Source organism: Trichomycterus rosablanca, chromosome 10 (assembly GCF_030014385.1).
Source record: "Trichomycterus rosablanca isolate fTriRos1 chromosome 10, fTriRos1.hap1, whole genome shotgun sequence".
Classification (NCBI taxonomy): domain Eukaryota; kingdom Metazoa; phylum Chordata; class Actinopteri; order Siluriformes; family Trichomycteridae; genus Trichomycterus; species Trichomycterus rosablanca.
The window spans coordinates 19976508-20004448 of NC_085997.1; the positions used below are offsets into that span (position 1 = coordinate 19976508).

The 27941-nt window shown below is 38.1% G+C and overlaps 2 protein-coding genes across 3 annotated transcripts; one reads left to right on the forward strand and one right to left on the reverse strand.

The window, feature by feature from the left end:
• Window positions 1-302: 302 nt before the first annotated feature.
• On the reverse strand, window positions 303-13787 carry narf (nuclear prelamin A recognition factor). The gene is made up of 12 exons (XM_063002931.1): window positions 13253-13787; window positions 12511-12578; window positions 11631-11687; window positions 10928-11065; window positions 10690-10822; window positions 9992-10126; window positions 8937-9055; window positions 8096-8225; window positions 7325-7397; window positions 6346-6483; window positions 5384-5541; window positions 303-1902 (listed from the first exon to the last, which is right to left on the reverse strand). The coding sequence occupies exons 2-12, from the start codon at window positions 12565-12567 to the stop codon at window positions 1652-1654; spliced, it is 1389 nt and encodes a 462-aa protein (XP_062859001.1). The 5' UTR covers window positions 12568-12578; window positions 13253-13787; the 3' UTR covers window positions 303-1651.
• Window positions 5374-26489, forward strand: LOC134321282 (cytochrome b-245 chaperone 1 homolog). Of its 2 annotated transcripts, XM_063002934.1 has the most exons (9): window positions 5374-5557; window positions 10703-10811; window positions 15575-15615; window positions 18788-18875; window positions 18970-19011; window positions 19954-20027; window positions 20146-20242; window positions 22237-22381; window positions 23112-26489. In XM_063002934.1, exons 4-9 carry the CDS (start codon window positions 18788-18790, stop codon window positions 23290-23292), a joined length of 627 nt encoding a protein of 208 aa, XP_062859004.1. In that variant the 5' UTR covers window positions 5374-5557; window positions 10703-10811; window positions 15575-15615; the 3' UTR covers window positions 23293-26489. The 2 variants fall into 2 exon arrangements, with proteins under 2 accessions (XP_062859004.1, XP_062859003.1); XM_063002933.1 differs by lacking the exons at window positions 5374-5557; window positions 10703-10811; window positions 15575-15615 and having other exon boundaries at window positions 18661-18875.
• Window positions 26490-27941: the final 1452 nt, after the last annotated feature.

The window sequence follows — 27941 nt, forward strand, 5'->3', positions numbered from 1 at the left end:
ACCAATAGATTTTGGACAATTTCATGCTCCCAACTTTGTGGGAACAGTTTGGGGATGGTCCCCTCCTGTTCCAACATGACCACGCACCAGTGTACAAAGCAAGGTCCATAAAGACATGGATGAGCGAGTTTGGTGTGGAAGAACTTGACTGGCCTGCACAGAGTCCTGACCTCAACCCAATAGAACACCTTTGGGATGAATTAAAGCAGAGACTGCGAGCCAGGCCTTCTCGTCCAACATCAGTGTCTGATATATAGCTTTTAATACATTAACACACTACAAAGGTAATATGACTATAAACCTTCAGTGTGAGTAGTTGCTTTTATTAAAATGTGGCACCAATAATCATTATTATTTTAGCATTTTTGCACCATTATCTTGGGATCAATCCCAGTTAGACACAGTACATGTAACTCAGAGGTATGATATACAGCCACAGTTCTGTGAACAACCAACACCAAAACAAATCAGTTCATGGGCAGGAACACCAAGTTGGTCCATCTTTGCTGCTGTGATATCCTTTAATTCTTTGGAAACAAGCTCCACTAGATTTTGGAACTTAACTCTTGTAATTTACTATTATTCAGATCAGCATTATTAAATTAGCATTTTATTAAATATAGCTGAGGTCAGTGCTTGGTACTGGGAAGTTCTCCTGCCACTCATATCAGCCCTTACCAAACTACATTTGATGTTTGTGATCATCCTGGTACAAAGTGTTTAATTTCCTCCCAAAGCTAAGGTCAAGGGCCTTACATGCCAATTTCCATGCCGTTTAAATGGACTTAACTTACTAGCTTAACTTACTAGCTTTATGCACTACATAGTTATATGTTAAAACAGAAAATGGTTTTTAAAAAAAAAGCACAAACTGGAGATTATTGTATGCTATAGCATTGAGATCTCACTGGAACTATATTCCTCATGCATTCGCCAAACTCTGAATTCTCTATTGGCCTGCTAGATGTTAAAGCAAGATTCAATACTTAAGTGAATGGAAGATGTATTTACACCACTCTGTCCACCTTTGTGTATGTTAATCTTAGGCTTGTGTGCAGTGGCAATCGACAGATTGCCATTTAGAAAGCTCCAAACAAATCATTTCTGTGCTGACAGTTCAGAAGCAGTTTAAAACAATTAATGTAGCAATGCTAGATGTTTTCACCTCTCAATAACTCCCAGAGCAGCTTTGTCAGGGCCCAGGTTTTACAAACTAAGATAGGTGGCATCCTATAAAGAAACATACTGAGTTTTCTAGTACAACCCCTCCTCTACTACTGTCTGTTAAGATTGTATGACTATATGTTTGTATGTATACGTTAGCAATGGGTGTAGCTGGAATTAGCCAAGGCTATTAAATATGGCGTCTAAGTGCTTTGGCCATTTAGTTTATTTATTTCAAATATATGCCACTGCTTTCAAGATTCTTGTTTTAGGTTTATGACATCCTAATTTCTTATTCAGACAATGAAACTTCAAGAAATGTTTATAATTTAAAAACGCAGAGTCTAGAGTGGCTGCTGACACATCATATAATAGTAAATTCAAAAGTCTGTGTGTGCTCCGCACAATACCAGCCAGATGCCAGCCATAAAATTCTGCAAGGTAAACAGAAAGTGAGCTGAAGTTTTCTTTGTTTTCTTGGCTGGCTTCACCACTGTATATCAGGGACAATAATGTGCGAGGCAGGCTGTGTGTGGTTGTTGTAGCGGGTATGGAGATTCTGCTGGGCATGTGGAGAGTCCTCTCCTTCTAGCCAGTCCTCAAAAAGACGCTGGACTTCAGGGTTGGCATCAGGCAGCCGGACGGGCAGACTACTGTAGGCCTCTTCCATCTGCTGGACCAGAATTCGATCAGGCCGGCCTTCCTCTCCCTCTGCCTGCCCGCGCCCACTCATACAGCCTGGTCACGAAAAAAGTTATAAATGACACTTTAGGATATTTATGTAGGTTAAGACAGTTCAAATAAGCATACAAACGCAGCTAATAAAAATGTGAAACAATCTTTCTAATTATGTCATATTTACTTTAAATGTAGCTACTTTTACAAACCCCAATTCCAGAAAAGTTGGGACGTTTTGTCAAACGTAATAAAAGATTCCCAGTTTTTTCACTCATTAACTTCATTGTAATTTGTAAATATAAACACATTTAGAATCTGATGAATCTGATAATCAAAAAATCGGGACACAGGCATGCTTAACACTGTGTTCCATCACCTTTCCTTTTAATTAGACTTTTTAATTATTTAGGAACTTAGGACACTAATTGTTGCAGAAATGTTCTGTTTGATCTAAGTGACAATTCTCTCATGACGACTGGCACAAATTGTGAGCCACACCCGATCATTGCTTGTAAAGACTGATCGTTTGGTAGATCCTCCTTTTATACTAAATCATGATTTCCTCACCTGTTACAAATTCATGCCATAACTTGAATATTCTACACACTTGTCACTCTCATTTTGCCTCTGTCCCAGATTTTATGGAGTGTGTTGCACACATCAAATCCTAAATGTGTTTCTATTTAGAAAATACTTTGGCAAACACTTTTGGCACTTAAATAAAGGCTCAGAAGAATTTATAAACCACGTATTCTTCTTTTAATTGCCTTTTACAAAACATTCCAACTTTTTCAGAATGGGTTTTTTATTTCTAGACTGAAAATGCTCTTGCCTATTTTTAGGTATTTATTTATTGTACTTGTATTTCTTTTAAAGTATAAAAGTATAAAAGACCACAGCAGAAGTTTACTATAACTAATAAATAAGACTATCCTTATATACCCATTTGGTTGCATAATTTTGGAGTGGCAATTTGTGTGCATTAAGTCAAAAGAGCATTCATAAAGTAAGGCACTAATACTGGAAGAAAAGCCCTGGTTTGCAATTAAAATTCTGAATCATTCAAGAGGTGTTGGGTTCATCATTCTGTGCAACCTAGTAGTTTTTCACCAACAAATAGGACACAAACCCATCGCAGGGCAACTCAGACATAGCCAATCATGTTTGTTCAGACGCATGCTAGGCAAACTAGGCTAGGCAAACCCCGTGGGCAGTGGTATATGGCAGTGGGTATTTACTGCTGTGCCACCTGCGTGCCCCTAATTTTGTCACAATTTGCACACATTTTTTTGCATACCATATATTGTGTATATGGGTGAAAGACGAATAGGGTGTTCCAAGTACCAAAAAAATAAAATGGTTAAATTGTATAATTTTTTCATTTAATATTGTGCACAAATGTGTCACCTATGTAAATATGTATTTTTTTTCTCAGCATTTTGCTTATTTGATAATTTTAGTGTTGTTGACACAACAAGGGCACAAAAATGTCATTCAGTGCAACGACTAATTTATGACAAAATACACACACAAGGAACAATCTTAGCCATTTCAAATTTATAAGTTTAGTACATCTCTTACAAAAGATTTAAAACCTCAGAAGAAACTGTACTTACTCTGTTTTGAATTTTCTGTGCATTGTTTGTACTCTAATGCGTCTTGGGATTTTGTTTATTTGTATACAAGATGTTTTTGCTACACATTCTATTCTATTTGAAACCTAATCAAACTCCGTTTTCTATGAAGCAGGCCTGGATTCTCTTGCATTCACATGAAAAAAATATATAATAATGACTTATTACAGTTATTTTAAGCAAATGTTTTTGTTGCACTGTATGATGATTTTATGTTGCACTGAATGACATACTCCAAATTATCCTGTTACATCAGAATATTCATGACTTAATTTGTTTTTAAGTTCTTTATTGATTAAAGTAGCAGTAGTAGAATGAAAATATGCCACACCAGTGGCAAGTATGTGTTATAATATTACTACATCATGAAAAAAGTAAGACAATGAAAAACATAGCTAATGAAGCCATCATAACAACTTGTAAGGCACCAGAACAGTGTGGAAGTGTGGAATTTGTGTCATAACACGTGAAAAAGTTGCTGCAGTAAATCTAAATTCATTCAGCCGTGAAAACCATTTGAAGTCGCATTTTATTTCATGAACTGAACAAATGTTTTCCAGTCTTTTGTTGTTAACCTTGAGGTTCTTGCTGTACATGGCTTTGGTTCTGCGATTATGATTTTGACATCAGACTTAAGGTAGTAAATTTCATCAGGTGGATTTGGCCACACAAAGGAATTTCTGTTTCAATTTTGTAGCATGCAGCTAACTTGCACCTCATCTCCTACAGACAGCAGTACCTGCCCAACGAATGGCAGGTCATCGTACTTAACAATAACAAAATCTCAGGGACCACTTCATCAAAAACACAATTATTAATATTCATTGTAATTACTGCTCTTATTAAGGAAGCCTAGAATGAAAAAAAGTGGTTTTAATATTTAAAAATAATTTTAAAACATTATAAAGTCAGTATAACAATGTCATTGTCAATTTAGTGCAACAGCGAAATTCTGTTGCACTGAATGACTGTTGTTGTACTGAATGACAGAAATTTTACTTTAGCACATTTTACAGTTATCCCAGTGGTTAGCAAAAGCTAACATTGACCTTAGCTCAAAGACATTTCTACACATATTCACATTTAAATGTTAATAACCTTGTTTGTTTACAAGATTAACCGTAATATTAGGTTTTCTGTGTTGTACTGAATGACACTCAGTTTTGTTCTTTAATGTACTGTGTCAGTAAAAAGACATTTTTATCAAATAATGTTAAAATGCATTGATCTCGTGTGTGTGCTGAAGGGGCCCCAGGAGTCTTCTTTTGTTGTTATAATTGGTCACATGACTGCAGTAGCTTGATTGCATATTAAAATAAGGCTTTTTATTAACGTTGTACTGAATGACAACTGAAGATTGGGAAAATGGGGACTGAAAGTATCCTGAATATTATTAATATTAAAAAACACATCTGATTGAATATTATTTAATATGTCACACATGACATTTGTACAATTATGCCAAAGCAGTAAATTTTAAGTTTTACTTCAGATTAATTAGTTTTTTCTTAATGTTTTATTACTTAAAGAGGTAGGGGGACCGTTGCACTGAATGACATTTTGGGGGTTTCAAGGGTTATTTTTTCAAAAATCATACATTTTCCGTAAAAATTACTTTAGGTTTCAGTAAACATGTACAAATGGAGTAGATTGAAGGTATATCCACTTATATTAATATAATTGTATATTATTTATCAAGTGGGGAGGGACACTAAAAAGTTACGTCTCGTCTTTGACCCATATGCACATTGTAAATATGCATGATGTACATATGCCATACCCAACTTACTTTATTTGTATTAGTTCTTCTTCTTTTGCTTGTTCAACTGCTGGCCAATAATTTCCCTCAGGATAAATAATGTATGTATGTATATATGTATCAACATGTACTTGCAGAAATTTAATACCTCCGGGACATGACAGAACCTCCACTAGCTGATAGGGCACTTTGCCTTTTCGCATGCGATGCACCAATGTCTGGATATTTCTGAAACCATAGACCGCAGCAAAAAGAAGCAGCGTCTCTCCATCTCGCTCCAGCACCACCTCCTGGAAATCCCGGTTCCTAGCACAAACAAAAGGTAAAAGCAAACGTTTCATTCTTTTTATTTATCTTTTTACCAACTTCATCAAGGTCAAGGTCTTGGTGGGTCTGGTGTCTCCAGACAACACCAGGTGCATGGCAGGCACGTACTCTGGACTTGGCAACAATTCATCACAGGGATTGGCCAGTCGACAGCACCTTCTTAGGAAATCAGTGGTGGTGGGTTAGCGTAATAGACCATTGCACTACCCGAGCACAACAGCAAACATAAGAACCTTAACTGACATTAGGGGAAGTCAGTGACTGAAATGACGTTGACTTGTATTTCACTTTCTCTTCAGTGAAATTATAACTAATTTTTTTAATGTTTAAAAACCTAAGTTTTTAAATCATGGCCTCAATGTTTTGCTGGTAATTAATCAAAAACCTCAGCAAAAGATGGTCTATGAAAGCCTTCATGATGAAATTCTGCCATGCCACAAATCTCTAGATAAAATGTCCAATATGAAAGGTTGAATGTAAACAGAGTAAAAGTTTTGAAGCGGGTCGTTTAAATTCCTGACATAACCCAATGGAGATGCAGTGAAGGGCGCACATTTACACCTGAATACATTGCAGTGAGTATTCTGATTTAAAGCATATTTCCACTGCATCATGAAAGACAGTCATAAGGCAGTCATATGCTGTAATTAAGTTCCCTTTGTGTAATATTGCTTCTTATGTCATGAATCATTTAGTAACACAAATATGCAATAAGAGGACAAAGCACAATGCTTTGGAAAACCCATTTCATGCGTAGTCTCTTTACAGGATTGCAATGATTACCTGTGTGTCTTGTATATTATCTCTTGAACATCCAGACCAAAAAGATCTTTAGCTGCATATTTAAAAATGTGCTCTAAAAATCCTTCAGATCCTCGACCCTCATGCCTTGACAAGCTTGCGTCAGTGACCTCACCAAACCTGTTAGATACACACACAGCACACCAAACGTGTCATGTCAGCCTAGTTCAAACATTGACAAACAGCACTGGCAAAGGAGCACTTAATAAACAGAACACCACTAGGCAGTTGCTAGATGCCCCAAAAATACAGCCCAAAAATAAGCACAAAAATTAATAGAGCACTTTTATGGCCCAGTCTGTACAAAACTACATTGTAAGCATCACAAAGCAAGCATTTAGGGCTACAATTATAGCTGAAAACTAGTCAATCTTCTGCACTGATTTTTACAAACTACCTTTTTATGGTCAGAGTTGCAGTGGATCTAAAGCCACCCAACAGCACCAATATGCATAACCTGTTGTAAGAAGGACCATTCCAGCACTGGTTGTCTAATGAGTCAGTTTATACATTTGCACAAGTTGTTTGAGGAAGCCCCAATGGTGCAAAAACTTATATTCTAATGATATTCCCACATATCATTTTCCCACAAATGATTTGCCTTCATCATTTCATTTCCATGTTTGACCACTGCTTTATCCTGGTCAAGGTCAGAGTGGGCCCTGTCTTCCTGGAATCACACTGGGCACAACGTAATAACACACCCCGGACAGGACGCCAATTTACTGTGAGGCCACCATCCATTCAGACAATGCCAATCCTATCTGTATGTAAGCGTCTGACATGCCGGTAATGCTGTGTCACCTGTGTGCCTTACACTGACCTTTTAATTTTGAATGAGTTTGTTGACGTTAGTGGAAAGAATACTTTTGTATTTAGTTTGACCTGTTAGTTTCAAAGAGTCGGTCACGTCCTCAGTGTAACAACTATCCCCAGTTCAATGGTAATCTCACATACTTACACATGATCCAAAGGAACAGGTTCAACACTCTCTGCTGAGACATTTCTCTGCTCCATCATGTGCAGAATTTCCACTGAAATTACACAACACACAACTTTCAGTTCTAAAGCTTTCAAACACTAGTGTGCATTTATGTGTTATACTTGAGTACATTCGTCTCAATATTTTTTGTTTAAGGTACATAAACTCAGTGCAAACAATTTCAGCCACACACGACCCCCAATAAGAGTTCCAATAATAAGTAGGGGTATTTAGTTAATAGCTACTGTTTGTCAATCACATTAATTAGTATGTAAAGTTTGTCACTGATCAGTATATTACTAATGAGGTGTCATTTATTAGCACAATAAAACAAGAATCTGCACTTCTGAGAAAATAAAATTAGATTTTATTGGCAACATAAGTGTGAAAAGTTGATAGAATGTTCAATTTATATTGTTTTGAAACATTTCACAATAAGTAGGTGAATAGGTAACAGGTGTACCATGACTGGGTAGAAGAGGGGGTGCCATTAAAGGCTCAGCTCTTGCAGGCAATAAGAGAATTGCCAATCAGTTCTAAAATCTCAACACTGCAAATAATTTAGGCCATCTACTGTACATAATATTGAGATAAGTCTTGGGGAATCTGAAGAAAACACAGTCCATGTACCACACCTTTAGACTATTTTGAAAGACAAACAGAAGCACATCATTAGACTCCTCTAACTTAGCTCTAAGAAGGTCTGAGTTTATATATAAAAGGAACCCCACAGATCTTTAGAACTAATACCTGATGTAAGTACACAGTCCACATCTCTGGTCTCAAGCAGGCTGTTGTAATATTCCTCTCTCACTGCTTCCAGCTTCTTATCAAAGCAGGGAGCCACCACTACATGGTATACCTGCTCTGGGTTTAGTTTCTGCAAAAACAAAACAGAATCAATAACCTGACCTTTAAATGGGTCACTTATACAACAGGGGTTTAAATAATGAATGATTTTCTAAGTTTAAAATGGTAATTTAACAAAACAATGTAATGAAAATGGATTTATTACAGAATTAAAACAGAATCCAAGATTTTTGACACTGCTTTCATAGCATGCGACATATAGTGTACAAGGGGGTGGCCGAAGTACTGCAATAGATTGGCGTTCTGTCCAGGAAGTGTTACTGCATTGTGCACAGTGACTCCAGGCCAACCAGATCCATTGTAACCCTGACCAGGATAAAGCAGTGGTAAAACATGAAAATTACTGATTTCACCACTCAAATATCAGGTGGTGCAACAGGCTCTTAAAAGATACTTGCCTAGTGTTATTTACCACTGTGCAAAAACCTTTTAACTCATTTTTGTTTGTAATAACTAGACTGTATGAGAGTTTGTAGGCTTATTACATGAACCCACCTCTGCTGGGATCAAGGTTAGCACCCCCAGCAGTGTCCTTGGTCGATCGGGTGTCTACATACAGACATGATGTGCTATGTCTGGGGCAATGGTCAAGGCTGTGCAATGGACTGGTGCACTCTCCAGGGTATTCCTGCCTAGTGCTCAGTGTTTCCCGATGGAACTGTATATGTAACACTTGCACATACACACAAATACACACACTGTAATAAATCTGAAAGCTAACCTGCTGCCTGCTGAAGTAGTCTTTGACCAGAGAGCCCATGATTTGCTGAGGTGACCTTGCTGTACAGATGTGTGGGGTAACCAGACTTCCAAGCATGTGCTCGGCATAGCGGATCCATCCTAGATACACAAAAAAAACCACATTTGAATACTTAATTAACCACACCTTCTCTAGTTCTCAATATCTCATTACACAGTAATGATTGCAAAACTGTTGTGAGTACCAAACCATTCATATGTTTAATATACAACTAGACCATTCATTACTAAATGACAGTAGTTGCCTCTTATCCGCAGATTCGCTTTTAGCAGTTTCAGTTTTCAGGATTCAGAACAACTGACACAGTGTCACAGTGCTGAAGTGTTCAATTAACTTTTATTTGTATGTGACTTCAAAGCACAAAAGTAGTAATGCTGGTAATTCGGTAGAGCCAAAGAGAAGCTGTGAATTTTTTTGTTTGTTTAATTCCTAACGCCATGTCAGCTCCTATGGCTACTATTATGGCTGGATAAAAGATTCTTTAAACATCAAAGTGGGGGGTCGATTTGCTTTCTTTACACCTAAGTTAGAGGCAACTTTTGGGGGTCTTGGGACGTTTTACCCTTGGACAACGGAGGACGGTTTTTTTTTATTAAATAATTACATCATCACCCGAATTGGAATTATTGGCGCTATTGGTGATTATTTAAAATAACCCAAACAATTTCAAAATCCTACATTTCTAGCAATGGCAAACACATTCATGGTAATTATTATAATTATTATAAAAAATTGTTAGCCAACGTTTTAAAATTGTGACTCAATTACAGCGCACCATACTGTGACAATTTCATTGAAGCATTCATATAGGGAAAAGGGTTTGAAAATGCGGTAGAATAGAGGTGTCTCTAGGATAGGGTGTGAAGTTACACATGCTAATCTAACAACAGCAGGATGCCCTTGCTATCGCAACACAGTCACACCCTTAGATACAGATTCAGGCTTCAGCCTGAAAGCTGAGCAAGCCATTGAAAGCACAGTTGCGTGTAAAAGCAATGACACATTGATCAGTTTACCTGGACATGAGGAGGTAAACATTGGCACAGCATGGACGTCGTGATGCCTGCGCCGATACCTCTGTATAAACTCCCTCCGACTCTCCAAAATGCTGAAGCTGGCGGCTATTGTTGTATCAAACACATATTTGATCCCTGAAGATAAAGACAAAAACACATTTGGCTTTATTTCTATAAAATAGCATATCATTAAGCTGGTTTATGTCTCTTTTGAAACAGAAGGTGATCTGTGTCCAAAGCGGTAATAAATTGGGCCCCTAGTATTAAGTCTCTGTCATAATTTTGGATCATTAGTCCAAACCTGTACATAAAATAGCACAATGGGTAAAGAGGTTGAAAAGCATTTTATCTGTATTTAGTTTGCTTACTATTTGTACACCTGTTCTCTAGTTAAAATTAACTAAATTACTGTTTACTTGTTAAAATTTCAAATCACATAAAGGGTTTTGTCTTGAAATGGATCTAAAATGTGAAATACTGAGCACAAGCATCATTTCTGTAATCTAAACATGAAAACACAGAAGAACGCAGACGTTTCTGTCCAGAAATAAAAGAGGTTTGGGTTCTATTGTACTCTACATTTCTCATTTACATGACAAAACAGGCTCAGGCACAGAAAAACAAAAAATGTATGAAATGATGGGTTATGTGTATCTGTAGATGTAGAGGGGACAGAGAAAGTTGTGAAGAAGACTCACCTATACTTTTCAGGAAACCACAGAGCTTTTGTGCAGCTGTTGAGATGTCCAGATGAAATTTGACAGCAAAAAACGGCAAGGACTGAGGACACACAGACACTACCAGCACTTTGTGCTTTGAGGTATCACATTTCTGTCACAAACAAACATGAACAATATGAGACATTTAAATTATATGAGACATTTTTACATGGTGTTATGAACAAACAGAGAAATACTTAACTCCAGTTTACAGTACCTTGTTGAGAGCAAGAACATGGTTAATTTCCTGCAGGCTCTGTTGGGAGATTTTCTGCCTCTCCTCTTCAGACACGCAGCCATCACAGGAGAGACATGCGCTCAACAACACTGGTGGCACTGGAGTATGCCCACTTACCTAAGAACACAATAGGCACTAGCTTAAACAGAGAAGTAAAATGTAATATGCATCTTATCACTGAAGTTTAGCTAAGTTGTAAGCTCAGTTGTTAAGGTACTTGGCTGTTAATCAGTGATGGTAGAGCATCAGTCACTGCAAAACCAGGCTGTTTGTTTTTTGATTGTATTCAGTCTTTAGCCTTTATTCAGTCCCAAATGCATATATGTACATTTAAAGCAAAGGTGGGCAGTTTTACTATTTTCATGATGGTGTGGCCTGTGGCTGTCAGTGATCTGATTTGTGTATCCTCAGGTTTACATCCTAAACGTTTGCCTTTTCTGTTTTTTTTTTATTATAACAATATTAATTGTTTTTTAATCAGATCTTTTAAAACACTGCACTTGAAAAAATAAATATTTAAATAGTAACCTGCCAAAGCTTAACTGTTAGGATCTCCCTCAAGACCCAGTAGTGGCTCTCTGGTAGGGCTCAGAACCTTAACTGTTTAACAGAACCTTAACAACCTTAACAGATGTAAGAGCTGATTTACCACTTCTTAACATACACATATAAGTGGTTTTACCTCTCCATTGACAACAGTTTCATCCTGCAGTGCATCATTGCTTTGTTTCTTATTACACTATAAAAAAAAACAAGCACATACTATTAAATAAAGGTTGTACATAATACAAACATGACTATATATACGATATATGACCTAAATTTAAAATCATGCTGGTCAAGGTCAGGTGGGGTTGGAGCAGAAACACTGGGTCCAAGAGGCCATTGTATCACTCACACTTTTCCACTTTCTAACAAACAGGGCTACGAAAAAACCAGTGTTACTTTTCATAATTGTTTTGTGATCATTTACAATTGGCGCAATGGGGCAGTTTTTAAGTGGATGCCATGCATCACCAGCATTCTGGGGACTTCTGGTTATGGACTGGAGGGAGTTTAACAAGGTCTCTCCATATCTGGATGGGTTTTCTGCCACCTCCCAAAACATACGTGACATGACTACGTTTCTCTGCCCCAAAGTGTGAGTATGTGCAAGTATGCTGTGCCTTTGTGATGAATTGGCACCCTGTCCAATTGTGTGCTCATGTTTGCATCCAGTTCCATTCCAATACAAGCCTATTTAGAATAAGTAACAGAATATATCAAAATGTATTTATTATTTATTAGGATTTTAACGTCGTGTTTTACACACTTTGGTTACATTCATGACAGGACAGGTAGTTACTCGTTACACAAGATTTATCAGTTCACAAGTTTGATGTCAAACACAGTCACGGCCAACTTTGTATCTCCAATTTACCTCACCGCATGTCTTTGGACTGTGGAAAGTAACCCACGCAGACACAGAAAGGACCCGGACCGTTCCACCTAGGGATCGAACCCAGGACCTTCTTGCTGTGAGGCAATGGTGATTTATCAAAATGTATGCAGTAGTTGCTTACCTGTTTGGTGCAGTTTTCACACTTCTCTTTTTTCTTTGTGATGGTAATTTCAGACATTCTAAAAAGTCCTGTAAAAAAAATAATCATTTAACTGTGGAAAAAGTCAGAGCTAAACAACAAAACACTTCCATTCATCTAGCTCAATCCAGAAACTCTAGTAAGACTGAGATCGGACCAGACTAGGGGGATTTTAAGAAATCTTGAATATCCAATCAGTACAGGCCTGTAAAGTGAAACTGTAATTATGAAAGGAGAGAGTGCTAGTCCAAAATCCACTGTCATTACAGTAAACAGAAATTAAGATTAAGGTAAGAAAGACTGCAGGATAATTAAAGGTTCCCACCATGTGAGTGGCCCTGATTGCTGTTTTGGGGAAACAATGGTTCCTCTAAAATAACAGAAAGTCAATGGTGGAAGGGGTTGTGTAACACAATGTGTCATTATGTGTTTAGTATAATAAAAGGGCTGACAGAGGGATCAGTAGGTGATTACTAACAGAAAGGTTAATATAGGGCAGTTGTAGCCTAGTGGTTAAGGTACTGGACTAGTATTACAAAGGTCGCTGGTTCAAGCCCTTAACCCTCAATTGCTTATTGTCACAGTAATGTAAGTCGCTTTGGATAAAAGCGTCTGCTAAATGCTGAAAATGTAAATATAGGGGAAAGAAAGTTTGTTAAATGCTAACGATAATGACCCAAAACCTGCTCCAGGCACGCAATATAGCTTTTTATGGTATTGTTACCGAAATATCAGCTGCTCCTCTTCTGCAAAGCGAAAAAACCAACGGTGCAGACGATTTAGACTTGGAAATGAGTCAGTATGGAAATCCAGCTAAGACGAATTCCGTCAATAACAACACAATGCAAATACACGTCCAGTACAAATACTCAGAACACAAGCAACTGTACAGGTGAAGCTCAAACAAGTCCTAATGTTCTTCAGTAAACAGTCCAAAGGTCGCAGTCACATGGCCGGAATAATGACAGGAACCGACCGGCCGCTGTGTAACAAGTAACTTATTGAAAATAAATCCAAAACATTTATGAAATATAGCAGCTCCGTGCACTGCCACAATATCACAACTCATTGTCCTCTAGCCCCGCAACGCGCATGCGCAACCCGCAGTGCTTCATTCCCGTTTCACGTCACCGTGTAAGCTTTTCAGACTTTTATTAATAGATTCATAATAGTTCATTCGCGTTATACTCGGCTCCTTAAATTAAAGTACTAAAGTACAGTCCGTTAGCGGTCCACACGAGCTTCCTGTAGTTTCTAGTAGTTTCTCTGGGCACCGTTGTGCTTTGTGCTACGTTGGCTGAAACCCAAATAGCTACGTAGCCCCTATGCATGCACACTTCTTTAACACCACACTAAACAGGGCTGTATTTCAATTTAAACAAGTTTCACACCCTCCCGTTTTCACTAACTCATTCATTTACTCACTCGGGAACAATTTACAGTAATCTATCTATCAACATGCTTTTGGGAAAGAGGTGGAACGTGGAGTGCTGAAAACCCACACGGACATGGTGTGAACATGCCAAACTCCAAACAAATGGTCAAATCAAATTCTAGATGGGGCACTTGTATTATCTACTGCGCCACTATGCCGCACTAATTTTCTTTCATTCATACCCATTAATCGCATTATCCTGGTCAGGGTCACGACGGGCCCGGTTCCATTGGGAAATACTGGGCGCAAAGCAGGATTACACTAGGTAGGACGCCAATCCAGAAGTGCTTGGCCAAGTGGCCATTAATAATAATACTAAATAATAATACTTAATTATTTAATATTTATTTATTAATAATAAAAACGGCGTTTTTAATATTACTACTACAACTATTATTATTATTATTATTATTATTATTATAGATAGGTAGAGATAGATATATTATTATTTTATTATTATTATTATTATTATTATAGATAGGTAGAGATAGATATATTATTATTTTATTATTATTATTATTATTATTATTATTATTATTATTATTATTATTACTATTATTACTATTATAGATAGATGTACATTTTCAGCATTTAGCAGACACTTTTATCCAAAGTGACTTACACAATGAATGGAACACGAGCAATTTAGGGTTAAGGGCTCAAGAACCCAACAGTGGCAACTTGGTGGTGGCGGGGCTTGAACCGGCAACCTTCTGTTTACTGAGCTATCACTGGCAGATAGATATAGATATATTATTATTATTATTATTATTATTATTATTATTATTATTATTATTATTATTATTATTATTATTATTATTATTATTATTATTATTATTATTATTATTGTTATTGTTATTGTGAGGGCCAGTGATAGCTCAGTGGTTAAGGTACTGGACTAGTAAACAGAAGGTTGCTGGTTCAAGCCCCGCCACCACCAAGTTGCCACTGTTGGGTCCCTGAGCAAGGCCCTTAACCCTTAATTGCTCATTGTGTTCCGCTCATTGTGTAAGTCGCTTTGGATAAAAGTGTCTGCTAAATGCTGAAAATGTAAATGTAAATGTATTGTTATTGTTATTGTTATTATTATTATTATTATAGATAGATAGATAGATAGATAGATAGACAGATAGACAGATAGATAGATAGATAGATAGATAGATAGATAGATAGATAGATAGATAGATAGAAACTTTATTGATCCCACCAAAGAAAATTAAAGATTAAAGAATAATAATATTAATAATAATATCAACAACAACATAATTAATAATGATAAGATGTTTTATTTAAATACATTTTATATTACAGACAAACTATAAAAATATTTAAAAACGATGACTATTAAGAATAATAACAACAAAAATAAATAATACTAATACCACAATAAAAAGTGATTTGCTGTAGGGAATAGGAAGTAGGGTCTAAGGAATCATTTGGAACACCCAGCAATTTTTAAGGGCGGCTCTAATAGGGAGGAGTTTCCCAACGTCGCTATCCAATCAAAATGCAGGTTCTGTTAGAGGAAGTTGGGAATCCCCGTGATGGCTTTTACTGCAACATATGGACCTGCAGGAAACGTTTAATCTCAGATGACATTTTCTTCTACAGTGAATCAGGTGGATCACGGATTTCTTTAACAACCTAACAAGGTGAGTATTTTGGCTTCGGTTTTACATCCCCGCTGATCTGATGGTATTTATGTTATGCTTAATTGTTAGATGGCACTCATGTATGTGGGTAAATTGTTAGATGGCACTCATGTATGTGGGTAAATTGTTAGATGGCACTCATGTATGTGGGTAAATTGTTAGATGCCACTCATGTATGTGGGTAAATTGTTAGATGCCACTCATGTATGTGGGTAAATTGTTAGATGGCACTCATGTACAGTGTATCACAAAAGTGAGTACACCCCTCACATTTCTGCAGATATTTAAGTATATCTTTTCATGGGACAACACTGACAAAATGACACTTTGACACAATGAAAAGTAGTCTGTGTGCAGCTTATATAACAGTGTAAATTTATTCTTCCCTCAAAATAACTCAATATACAGCCATTAATGTCTAAACCACCGGCAACAAAAGTGAGTACACCCCTTAGTGAAAGTTCCTGAAGTGTCAATATTTTGTGTGGCCACCATTATTTCCCAGAACTGCCTTAACTCTCCTGGGCATGGAGTTTACCAGAGCTTCACAGGTTGCCACTGGAATGCTTTTCCACTCCTCCATGACGACATCACGGAGCTGGCGGATATTCGAGACTTTGCGCTCCTCCACCTTCCGCTTGAGGATGCCCCAAAGATGTTCTATTGGGTTTAGGTCTGGAGACATGCTTGGCCAGTCCATCACCTTTACCCTCAGCCTCTTCAATAAAGCAGTGGTCGTCTTAGAGGTGTGTTTGGGGTCATTATCATGCTGGAACACTGCCCTGCGACCCAGTTTCCGGAGGGAGGGGATCATGCTCTGCTTCAGTATTTCACAGTACATATTGGAGTTCATGTGTCCCTCAATGAAATGTAACTCCCCAACACCTGCTGCACTCATGCAGCCCCAGACCATGGCATTCCCACCACCATGCTTGACTGTAGGCATGACACACTTATCTTTGTACTCCTCACCTGATTGCCGCCACACATGCTTGAGACCATCTGAACCAAACAAATTAATTTTGGTCTCATCAGACCATAGGATATGGTTCCAGTAATCCATGTCCTTTGTTGACATGTCTTCAGCAAACTGTTTGTGGGCTTTCTTGTGTAGAGACTTCAGAAGAGGCTTCCTTCTGGGGTGACAGCCATGCAGACCAATTTGATGTAGTGTGCGGCGTATGGTCTGAGCACTGACAGGCTGACCCCCCACCTTTTCAATCTCTGCAGCAATGCTGACAGCACTCCTGCGCCTATCTTTCAAAGACAGCAGTTGGATGTGACGCTGAGCACGTGCACTCAGCTTCTTTGGACGACCAACGCGAGGTCTGTTCTGAGTGGACCCTGCTCTTTTAAAACGCTGGATGATCTTGGCCACTGTGCTGCAGCTCAGTTTCAGGGTGTTGGCAATCTTATTGTAGCCTTGGCCATCTTCATGTAGCGCAACAATTCGTCTTTTAAGATCCTCAGAGAGTTCTTTGCCATGAGGTGCCATGTTGGAACTTTCAGTGACCAGTATGAGAGAGTGTGAGAGCTGTACTACTAAATTGAACACACCTGCTCCCTATGCACACCTGAGACCTAGTAACACAAACAAATCACATGACATTTTGGAGGGAAAATGACAAGCAGTGCTCAATTTGGACATTTAGGGGTGTAGTCTCTTAGGGGTGTACTCACTTTTGTTGCCGGTGGTTTAGACATTAATGGCTGTATATTGAGTTATTTTGAGGGAAGAATAAATTTACACTGTTATATAAGCTGCACACAGACTACTTTTCATTGTGTCAAAGTGTAATTTTGTCAGTGTTGTCCCATGAAAAGATATACTTAAATATCTGCAGAAATGTGAGGGGTGTACTCACTTTTGTGATACACTGTATGTGGGTAAATTGTTAGATGGCACTCATGTATGTGGGTAAATTGTTAGATGGCACTCATGTATGTGGGTAAATTGTTAGATGGCACTCATGTATGTGGGTAAATTGTTAGATGCCACTTATGTATGTGGGTAAATTGTTAGATGCCACTCATGTATGTGGGTAAATTGTTAGATGGCACTCATGTATGTGGGTAAATTGTTAGATGGCACTCATGTATGTGGGTAAATTGTTAGATGGCACTCATGTATGTGGGTAAATTGTTAGATGCCACTTATGTATGTGGGTAAATTGTTAGATGGCACTCATGTATGTGGGTAAATTGTTAGATGGCACTCATGTATGTGGGTAAATTGTTAGATGGCACTCATGTATGTGGGTAAATTGTTAGATGGCACTCATGTATGTGGGTAAATTGTTAGATGGCACTCATGTATGTGGGTAAATTGTTAGATGCCACTCATGTATGTGGGTAAATTGTTAGATGCCACTCATGTATGTGGGTAAATTGTTAGATGCCACTCATGTATGTGGGTAAATTGTTAGATGCCACTCATGTATGTGGGTAAATTGTTAGATGCCACTCATGTATGTGGGTAAATTGTTAGATGCCACTCATGTATGTGGGTAAATTGTTAGATGGCACTCATGTATGTGGGTAAATTGTTAGATGGCACTCATGTATGTGGGTAAATTGTTAGATGCCACTCATGTATGTGGGTAAATTGTTAGATGCCACTCATGTATGTGGGTAAATTGTTAGATGCCACTCATGTATGTGGGTAAATTGTTAGATGGCACTCATGTATGTGGGTAAATTGTTAGATGGCACTCATGTATGTGGGTAAATTGTTAGATGGCACTCATGTATGTGGGTAAATTGTTAGATGCCACTCATGTATGTGGGTAAATTGTTAGATGCCACTCATGTATGTGGGTAAATTGTTAGATGCCACTCATGTATGTGGGTAAATTGTTAGATGGCACTCATGTATGTGGGTAAATTGTTAGATGCCACTCATGTATGTGGGTGTTGTTTTGCTCCCGATCATTTACTGTGTTCGTGTTTCACCTGTTAATGCAGATCTGTCTGTACATTGCTTTTGTATAAACAAACAGCAATTAGCAGTCAAATCAATTTGTTTCATTTATTTGTCTGAGCACAGAAATGTAAAAGCTTTTAATAGGAATTTGGGCAACTTTAAAGTGTGATCAGTTATTCATTTCAGTTCAGTTTCATATCTTGAGCAATGTATACGTATTTAAAAGCTAATATATATGATTTGTTACAGATGGTGTACATGGTGGTCGAGGAGCACACTTCTGATCTTCTTCATCTTAAGAGATCACCTGGGATTCGATCCTGGTCATTACTAGTTGGTATGATTTTGAAGAAGTTAACAGAATCAAGTTTTTGTAAAAGGAACTAGGTTTTCTTGGTGTATTAAACTGTGTGTTCCCTCTTTTTATCAAGGAATTGCTTCAGTTGGACTTGCAGCAGCATATTACAGTTCAGGTACATTCATTTATATCTTCAGTAACCAATTCGTTCTGATCAGGGTCGCCATGGGTTTATAGCCAACCTAAAAATGGCAAGTGCAAGCCAAGACAGGATTCTTAAGCACTGAATAGATAGACACGACAAGAACATGCCAGTTATTGAGCAAGGAAGTCTGCCATGTTTTATTTATGAGCAGTTAACTTAGGGGTAAAGAGCTCTTAAGGGCATGTATAAAACCTGGCATTTATTTATTATTCTGTTTTACTGTATTTCTCCAGATGTTTTTCATTAAGAACAAAAAATGTTGAAGAGTACACCTTTAAGAGTACATCTATGTGAATAGTTTTAATACTAAAAAGCTCTGCTTATCAAACTATGCCAGATACTATTATGCGATACCAACACTGATATGTGAGGTGATTCTCTGGAAGCTAACGCCCTCAGCTCATGCAAAAAGTCATACACTTGACAGTCTATAATCTGTTTCCTACATCCTTCATGTACAAGATCTGATTTGTATTATTAAACAACACACAAGTTCATGGATCCTATCTTAAAATAGATCAGATCTGTTTTTGACTTTGGGAAGTAGAGTAGCATGTCGGTTTGTCTCAGTGCTGCTCTCACCTCTAATTTCCACTAATTTCTGTCTGGGTTTCTAGGTACTTTGTTTCCTTGTACACAGAAACATGTTTGCTGTTGGAGTGGTTACTCAAAATTCTATGTGTCTCTGTGTGTGAGTGTGTGACTAAATTGGTGTGTTCGATGCCCAACAGTGGATCAGGGCTTTGTCCAGGGCTATTCATATCTTACATTTATTATAAGATTATAAGATCTACTTGGGGCCCTGTATTAATTCAAATCATCCCTATCAAAGTAATTTACACAAATTATTAAGTGATTAAATGCTTGAGTAGTTTGTCTTTATTAACCCAAACTAACATTTTTGCATTGCAGACAGTGTGTTATGGAAGCTGTTTTACATAACAGGCTGCCTTTTCGTTGCCCTTCAAAATATGGAGGAGTGGGAGGTGAGAAAACGCTTTCATTAACACCCACATCACATGCACAATTTTACATATCTAAGTCATAATTTATTTATTTGCTTATTGTGTCTAATCCATGAAATCAATGGATTGTTCCCTATAGGAAGCAGTCTTTGATAAAACCAAGGGTGTCATAAAGATACAAGCTTTCAGTCTGTATGCAACGATACTCACAATGCAAAAAAAAGGACACGATAAAGGTAAGTATTCTGTTTTACATAACCATGGCCTGTGTTACAGATGGTATACTTTTATAGTTGCATTCAGAAATAGGCTCAAAGGGTAGCACTGTCGCCTCACAGTAAGAAGGTCCTGGGTTAGATCCCCAGGTGGGGCAGTCCAGGTCCTTTCTGTGTGGGGTTTGCATGTTCTCCCCGTATGTGTGGGTTTCCTCCGGGAGCTCCAATTTCTTCACAGTCCAAAGACGTGCAAGTGAGGTGAATTGGAGATACAAAATTGTCTATGATTGTGTTTGACGTTAAAGACTTGATGAATCTTATATATATAACCAATTATATAAAGAAAATTATATGCTATCAATTTTGCAACAACGGTTTAGGGAAGGCTCTTTCCTGTTCCAGCATTACTGTGCCCCTGTCCACAAAGCAAGTCCTATAAAGACAAAAAAAAGCTTGGTTTGAAAAAAAAAAACACCATCACAGATTTAATTTTTATTGCATTTTACTAAATTTTCCAAAATGTCTGCATGAACAGCAGAGGACACAGCGTGGCCCTCTTTATGTGTTTAAGCTCTCTATGTGGATACTTGCTGGCTGGTGTGAAAAAGCAGAATGTCTTGTAGGAAGTGTATACTGACCAACGGCTCTTCTTAGCAAGTCAAAGTGTTGTGAAAGTGGCAAGGGTTGCCAAGGTGCTTAGGAAAATTTCATGTCAGGGGGAAAATGCTAAACAAATAAAAATAATTAATAGTTAATACATATTAGTTTCTAACCAGATTTAACTACCAGTAAACAATAAGCTTTTTTATTTATGTAAAATGTTGTTTTTCTCATACGTTTTTATAGACTAAAAACAGTGTATGTGTTGACTCTGTTAGAATCCTCCCCTGACCGCTGTAAAGAAGTGGCTAGGTGGTTTTAAATTTGTTGGGGAGGTGTGCTTCACTGCAGCCCTTCATGTTCAGTGTGGGTGTAGCAAAGGAAATGCAATAGTGAATTGAGAGGGCAGGGGTGCTGTAAGCGGCAGAGGAAGTTTCAGTTAGAGAATTGGACATGACTAAACTGTGAGGGAAACGGAAAAGAATGCAAAAGAAGAACTGAAAGAAGAAAAAGTTACCACATTGGAAGCAAAAGAATAAAGCATGCAAATAATCATCAGGAAACTAAGAATTAGTGATAAATATTAAGAAAATCAGATCCCCCAGCTTTAGATATAACAGATTATCATACAACTACCAGGTACTGAAATGTCTTTGCCTTTTGATATCTGTGATTTATTCCCTTGTAAAACACTGACTGTAGTTAAACATAGTTTCAAATTTACCTTTTGTATAATTCATTGTCAAGAAGAAGATTGCATTTAAGGGTCGTGGTGGTGCAGCGAGTAGGGGAAGGACTCCGGTTCAGTCTTCACCTCCAGTTACTGTCTGTGTGGCTTGTGTTCTACACGTCCTCATGGGTTTATTTTCACCTCCCAAAGACATTGCAGTTAATAAACAAGCAGTAATTATGAAATATCCTTTTACACTGTTCAACTACTTCAGCTCCAAGCATTAAACCACCAGAGTTTGTTATTGTTTTGTAGTAATGCTTTGTGCCTTGTGTTTCAGGGTTGCTTCGAACACACCCTCAACCTGGATTATGATTAATCACTTGCTAAAAATGAATATGATTCATATAAGTTATAATTGCCATACTTGAGTGACAGTTGTGGCCTAGTGGTTAAGGTACTGGACTAGTAATCCAAAGGTGGCTGGTTCAAGGCCCTCTGCTTCGTGGTTGCCACTGTTGGGCCCTTTAGCAAGGCCCTTAACCCTCAATTGCTTAGACAATATACGGTCACTGTACTGTTGCGTATCAAATGCGAAATGCTTTTGTCTAGGATTATTATTAGTAGTGCATGGTATACTATTTCAAACAGTTATAATGTCTTCCACACATTTCCCCACTGCTTATTTCTACACTTTTGGAGGAAATCATTCAAAAGTTATGTATTTTTGTCATATTTTCTTCAGTGGTATTGGACTTAAAGCACCTACGGGACATAAGTGTTCATGAGGAGAAGGTGCGCTACCTGGGAAAAGGTTTCGTCATAGTGCTGCGCATGGCCACTGGATTTTCACATCCTCTCACTCTGAACGCTACTCTTGGGGGACGCAGGTTGGTGCACAAGCATTTATGTTAAAACCGCTTCCTTTATGTAGTTTAGTAATTACTGATTACTTTGTAATAATGACAATTAATGATAAACTCTATTGGCAGTGCAAACATAAACATGTCAATACTAAAGTGGGGAGCTGCAGCCTAGTGGTTAAGGTAGTAGACTAGTAATCAGAAGGTTGCTGGTTCAAGCCCCACCACAACCAGGTTGCCATTGTTAAGCCTCAATTGCTTAGATTGTATACTGTCACCACTGTAAAGCGTCTGCTAAATGCTAAAATTGTAAATGTAAAGCATTTGTAATTCCAACAAATTTCTGAGAGAAGTGCAGGCTTGCCAAAATTTTTATTTTTGATTTGATTTCCTTATCCTTGTATCTTTATCTTTAACAAATCACCCAAATCGGCTAGCTGCCACACACCAAGTGGTAAAACAAAGCTCTTATTGTATGCAGTGAGATCATGATACAGCCACAATGCATAGGAGGTATGCAATAAAAGTATTTGTGGTTCACTATCGGGGCAGAAATCTGACAAGCTACACACTTAGCAGCATATGACGGTGCATTTTTTAAAGTTGCTGATCTCTTCAGTATCATGCACATCACTGCCCATGTTTATCAGTAGAGATTGCATAGCTGTATGTTTAATTTTATGCATCTGCTAGCAATAGGAGTGGATGAAATATCCAAAACCACTAAATAATGTACACATCATGTTTCTTCTTGTAGTGATGTAGAAGAACTTGCTGCCCTTCTGAAGCGCTTTTTGGAACTTGACACTTTACATCAACATCAGGAAAATGAAGATGAGGATTGTGATGAAGATGAGGAGGACTTTGAGCAGTTAGGGGTGGAGAGAGATGATGAAAGCAGCGATTTAAGTGAGGGACATGAACTGCCAACACAGTGATCACTGATCCTTTGAATGCGGTGACACTAAACGAACCAAACCCTCAGACTGACGGATGACCTGTAAATATTTCCATTTATATGAGCATAAATTCTGTGCTGTAGAATTATGTGATGTGCTGTTTTGATCTACCTCAGAATGTCAAAGATGCCTTATCCACAATATACAATGACATTCATAAATCGGTAATGAGGATTTCACACACTATGTACAATTCATAAAGCACATTTTATACATTTTAACATTTCAACTGCAGATCCAGTGATAGACACATGTCCTTCTTGGCACTGCTTGGCACTATAATACAGTCTGTGTGGTATAATAGCAAATATGCAGGGGCTTAATCTCTAGGAGCTTTTAAATTACTTGAATATGTTATTATTATTTACTCCAAATACTGACACCAAGCCTGTGTGGCTATATTCTCACTATAGTGGCATTTCAATCAAATTATTTTAAAGTAGTAAGGGTTCAGATTTAATATGGATGACAAATGAAAAAGAATGGCTAACACCAAGTGTTTTAATGTCATTTGGAGTAGATTCTAGTCCATCCATTCATCTATCTGAGACTTTAACAGTATTTGTAACTGAAGCTCCTACCATTTACAGAACCCTTTATAGTGTTGGGAATAATGTTGATATGCCCCTTTGCTCCACAACAAAAATTTTCAAATCAGACACGATTAAAGTACACATTCCACCCAGGTGGTACAGCAGGATAATTCGCTAGCACACCAGCACCGAGATTCTGAGCTCCCAGCTTCGAATCTCGGCTCTCCTACCGGTCGGAAGGGCGCCATCTAGCAGGCACAAAGGATAATGGCTAAAGGCTAATCCAGTCTGTGGGAAAGACTGGACCAAAGGGGTGGGGTTATGAGGGATATTAATGCTGTGTAGGGACTTTAGTTGCTCAGGGCGCCTGTACAGAAAGTGCGGAGTGCAGAGATCAAGGCGTGGTTTTCCATGCATGAAGCCGACCTCATGTGCAAATCCACTGAAGTATGGGTGAATAAGAAGGGATAGGCAGACTACGCACACATCGGAGGGAGTGTGTGTCAGGCGAATATACCCTCTTCTTGGATGCCAAAATGCATTAAAAAATACTCCCAAAAAGTACACATTCCACACTTTAAGGGTATTTGCATACATTTCAGTTTCACAATGTTAAAATGTCAACACTTTTTACACAGTTCCCCTCATTTCAGGGCACCATAATGTTTGGGACATTTGGCTTCACATCTGTGTTCCAGTGCTTCATTAGCACAGCCATAAGACACCCATCTTGCTTGTAAGCCTTCAAATATCTATCACCTGGAGTCTGTAGTTGCCAGTGTTCAACATGAGGGCAAAAGCTGTGCCAATGAAAGTCAAAGAATAAAGGAAGACCTCCACTGTTGATGCCAGAAAATCCCCAACTGTCTGTCTGACAGATCAGAAACAGCCTTCAGAAGGCAGGTGTGTATTTTTCAGAGACTAACAGCTGCAGAAGGCTTCATAAACAGAAATACTGGGGCTTGGGGCACTCAGGTGGCGCAGCGGGATAATCCGCTAACACACTAGCTTCATAATTCTGTGCTCCCGGGTTAGAATCTTGGCTCTGCTAATGCCTGCAGCAGACAAAATTGGCTTTCTGGCTCTCCGTACGCATGCAAATCCACCAAGGTATGGGTGACCCTAGGAGGGAGTGTGTGTCAGGCGAATATACACCCTCGTTGGATGCCGGTGGGGTCCCCAGCAGTGAATCAGCACCGCTAAATTGGGAGAAAAATGGGGTAAAATGCATAAAAATACTTAAACAACAAAAAAAAGAAATATAGGGGCTACATTGCAAGATGCAAACCACTGGTTAGATTACAGTTTATTACAGTTAAGAGTGCTTAAAAAAGTTAACTAGAAACTAGAATTGTGCTACATGGATGTGTCTTTATAATGTAAAACTTATCCTACCAAGTAGGTTATGTAAATTGTTATTAGTTTGCCAGCAATCCAAAGCCTCTTCCTGCTTTGGTAAGTCTGCCATCTACCAAATGTGTATATATGCAAATTGTATGTAAATCTACATGTAAATCTTTTGTTTTCATTTGACTGCTGACAGTGGTATAGTTTAGTCTAAAGCAGCGGGTAGTGCCATCAAAGTAATGATTTAGACTTGTGACCATATTGATAGAGATTCTCCAATAAGATTCTCCAATATCAAATATCAAAAACTAAATTTAGCATTAGAAATCACCACATACAAACAGCTCAGTAAAATATAGTATAATCTATATGTGCTTTGGACCACAACCTACACCCTGATATATTTAAACATTTTATTTTGAATTTACTTATGACAAAGAAGATGAGGAGAATATATGATTGGCTCAGATAATGTTCACACTATTAAAAATGATTGATCATGGTTTGAGGTAGTGTTTACAACATTACACCAGTCTTTTCCACCAAATTGTATATCTGTATGTTGATATCTAATGTCCGTATTATGCTACCAGTGTACATAGATGCCCACACTACACCACTAGCGTAAACAAATGTCTGTACACCATCTGCATAATTCATTGGGTGAAAGGCAGGAAACACTCCGGACAGGTCGCCAGTCCATCACACACTTACAGCATTTAGCAGACGTTTTTTATCCAAAGCCACTTACAGTACTGTGAAAGTATATTGTCTAAGCAACTGAGGGTTAAGTGCCTTGTTCAAGGGCCCAACAGTGCAACCTGGCAGTCGTGGGGCTTAAACCAGTGACTTTTTGATTGCTAGTCCAGTGCCTTAACCACTAGGCTACAACTGCCCCACTGATAAAGTGGCTATCACAATGCGAGAGAAAAATGTTAATTTACACTAGAAGTATTAATACATAATCAATTAGTACTCGAAAATGTAGATATGCTTAGGGCATTTTTGCCATTTTTTTTCAAGAAAACCGCTACAATAGAATGTTACTGAATGTGTACTTGGTGTACATGATAAGAAGTGCGTCAATTGCATTGTATGACATCCAAAACCCAGTTCTAGCTGATTTAGACCAGTTCCTATGTTAACTGTGATGTCTTCTACTGTTCTACAAGGTCACCAACAACAGTATAAAAATATGTCTAATTTATCAGTTGTTATCGCATATGCAGACCTCTGTGTGAGACTCTGTCTGCGTGACCCTCTGCAGACAAGATTAAAACTTTTTTCTACTCACAATCCAGTCTTTGAGGTATTTTATTAAGGATTTTTCCACCACAACACTTACACATATGACATGATATTTTAGTAACTCCAATTGGCTGATTGCAAGTTGTTAAACTTGTGGGAAGAAACTGGAGCACATGGAGCAAATCTTTGGAGAGACAGGGAGAACATGCAAACTCCACAAAGGGCAGGGGCCAGGAAATTGAACCCTGTGCTACCCACTCCACCACTGTGCTGTCCTTTAAAAATGTAATAAAAAATAAAATATATTAATTAGGGCTGTCGAAGTTAACGCGATAATAACGCATTAACGCGACCTCAATTTAACGCGATTTAAAAAATTAGTGCCATTAACGCAAATTCTAGTTCATGTTGGCACTTGACTGGTAGAACAAACGTTTTAATGTCGGACTTGCCACCGTTTTTCATTTGCGGTTTGTTAACATAATGTAACCGATCGTGGTAGTGATGCACTTGCATAATAAAGAAATAAATACACGCTATATTCACAAGTTGTCGGGAGCAGAACACTTTATTACACTTAATTAACTTCTTCTTCTGTACCGAATACCGGAAAGCTGAGTCGAGCACGTTAGTTCATGAACTATGGAAGCCCCAAAGGGTCAAAACACACTCACTTCGTGTAGAAACGTCCATCAAACCATCGTCACGATACAACCACAGACAAGTCTGTTACAATAACTACGCCTTATCCCACCTAAAGCACCGCTGATCTACAATGTTTGCTGATGGAGAAATTCTAACCTACAATCTGACATTTACTGCCTAGTATGTGAGTGAATAAACTCCCTTACAGTTTTCTCTTGTCCCAGCAGTTTTTAACATAAGTACATTTAGCATAAAATGTGATCACCATTTTAATTGTAACATTTCACTTAAAAATCCTTGTTTTCTATAACATTTACACAGATTTTTTTTAATGCGATTAATCGCGATTAACTATATGAAATTCTGAGATTAATCGCGATTAAAAATTTTAATCGTTTGACAGCCCTAATATTAATATAAAAAGAGAAAAATAGAGAAAAAAAATTGCTAAGGCAGGGATTTAGAAATAATACAATTTAATAATTTTACAAACATTAGGTGAGAGAAAAGTTCTATTAGTATTTGAGGGTGGCATGGTGTCCTTGGCGCAGTGGGTAACACTATCGCCTCACAGCAAGAAGGTCCTAGGTTTGATCCCCAGGTGGGGTGGTCTGGGTCTTCTGTGATCCTTCTTTCCAGAGAAGATTAAAACTTTTTTCTACTCACAATCCATTCTTTGAGGTATTTTATTAAGGGTTTTTTCACCACAACACTTACACATATGGCAATTTTAGTAACTCTAATTGGTCTGATTGCAAGTTGTTGGACTTGAGGGAAGAAACTGGAGCACCTGGAGGAAACCCGTGGAGACACAGGGAGAACATGCAAACTCCACACAAAGGGCTGCAGCCAGGT

Bases quoted from the DNA above. Each gene is read 5' to 3' on its own strand.
- LOC134321282 (XM_063002933.1), top strand. From the start codon at position 18,746: ATGTATACGTATTTAAAAGCTAATATATATGATTTGTTACAGATGGTG. The intron at 19,012-19,953 runs GTACATTCATTT...TTTGCATTGCAG, and splicing joins AGCAGCATATTACAGTTCAG to ACAGTGTGTTATGGAAGCTG. The intron at 20,028-20,145 runs GTGAGAAAACGC...TGTTCCCTATAG, and splicing joins AAAATATGGAGGAGTGGGAG to GAAGCAGTCTTTGATAAAAC.
- narf (XM_063002931.1), bottom strand. From the start codon at position 12,567: ATGTCTGAAATTACCATCACAAAGAAAAAAGAGAAGTGTGAAAACTGC. The intron at 11,688-12,510 runs GTAAGCAACTAC...TTTTTTTTATAG, and splicing joins GTGAAAACTGCACCAAACAG to TGTAATAAGAAACAAAGCAA. The intron at 1,903-5,383 runs GTATTAAATTTC...TTTCGTGACCAG, and splicing joins GGTTCTGTCATGTCCCGGAG to GCTGTATGAGTGGGCGCGGG.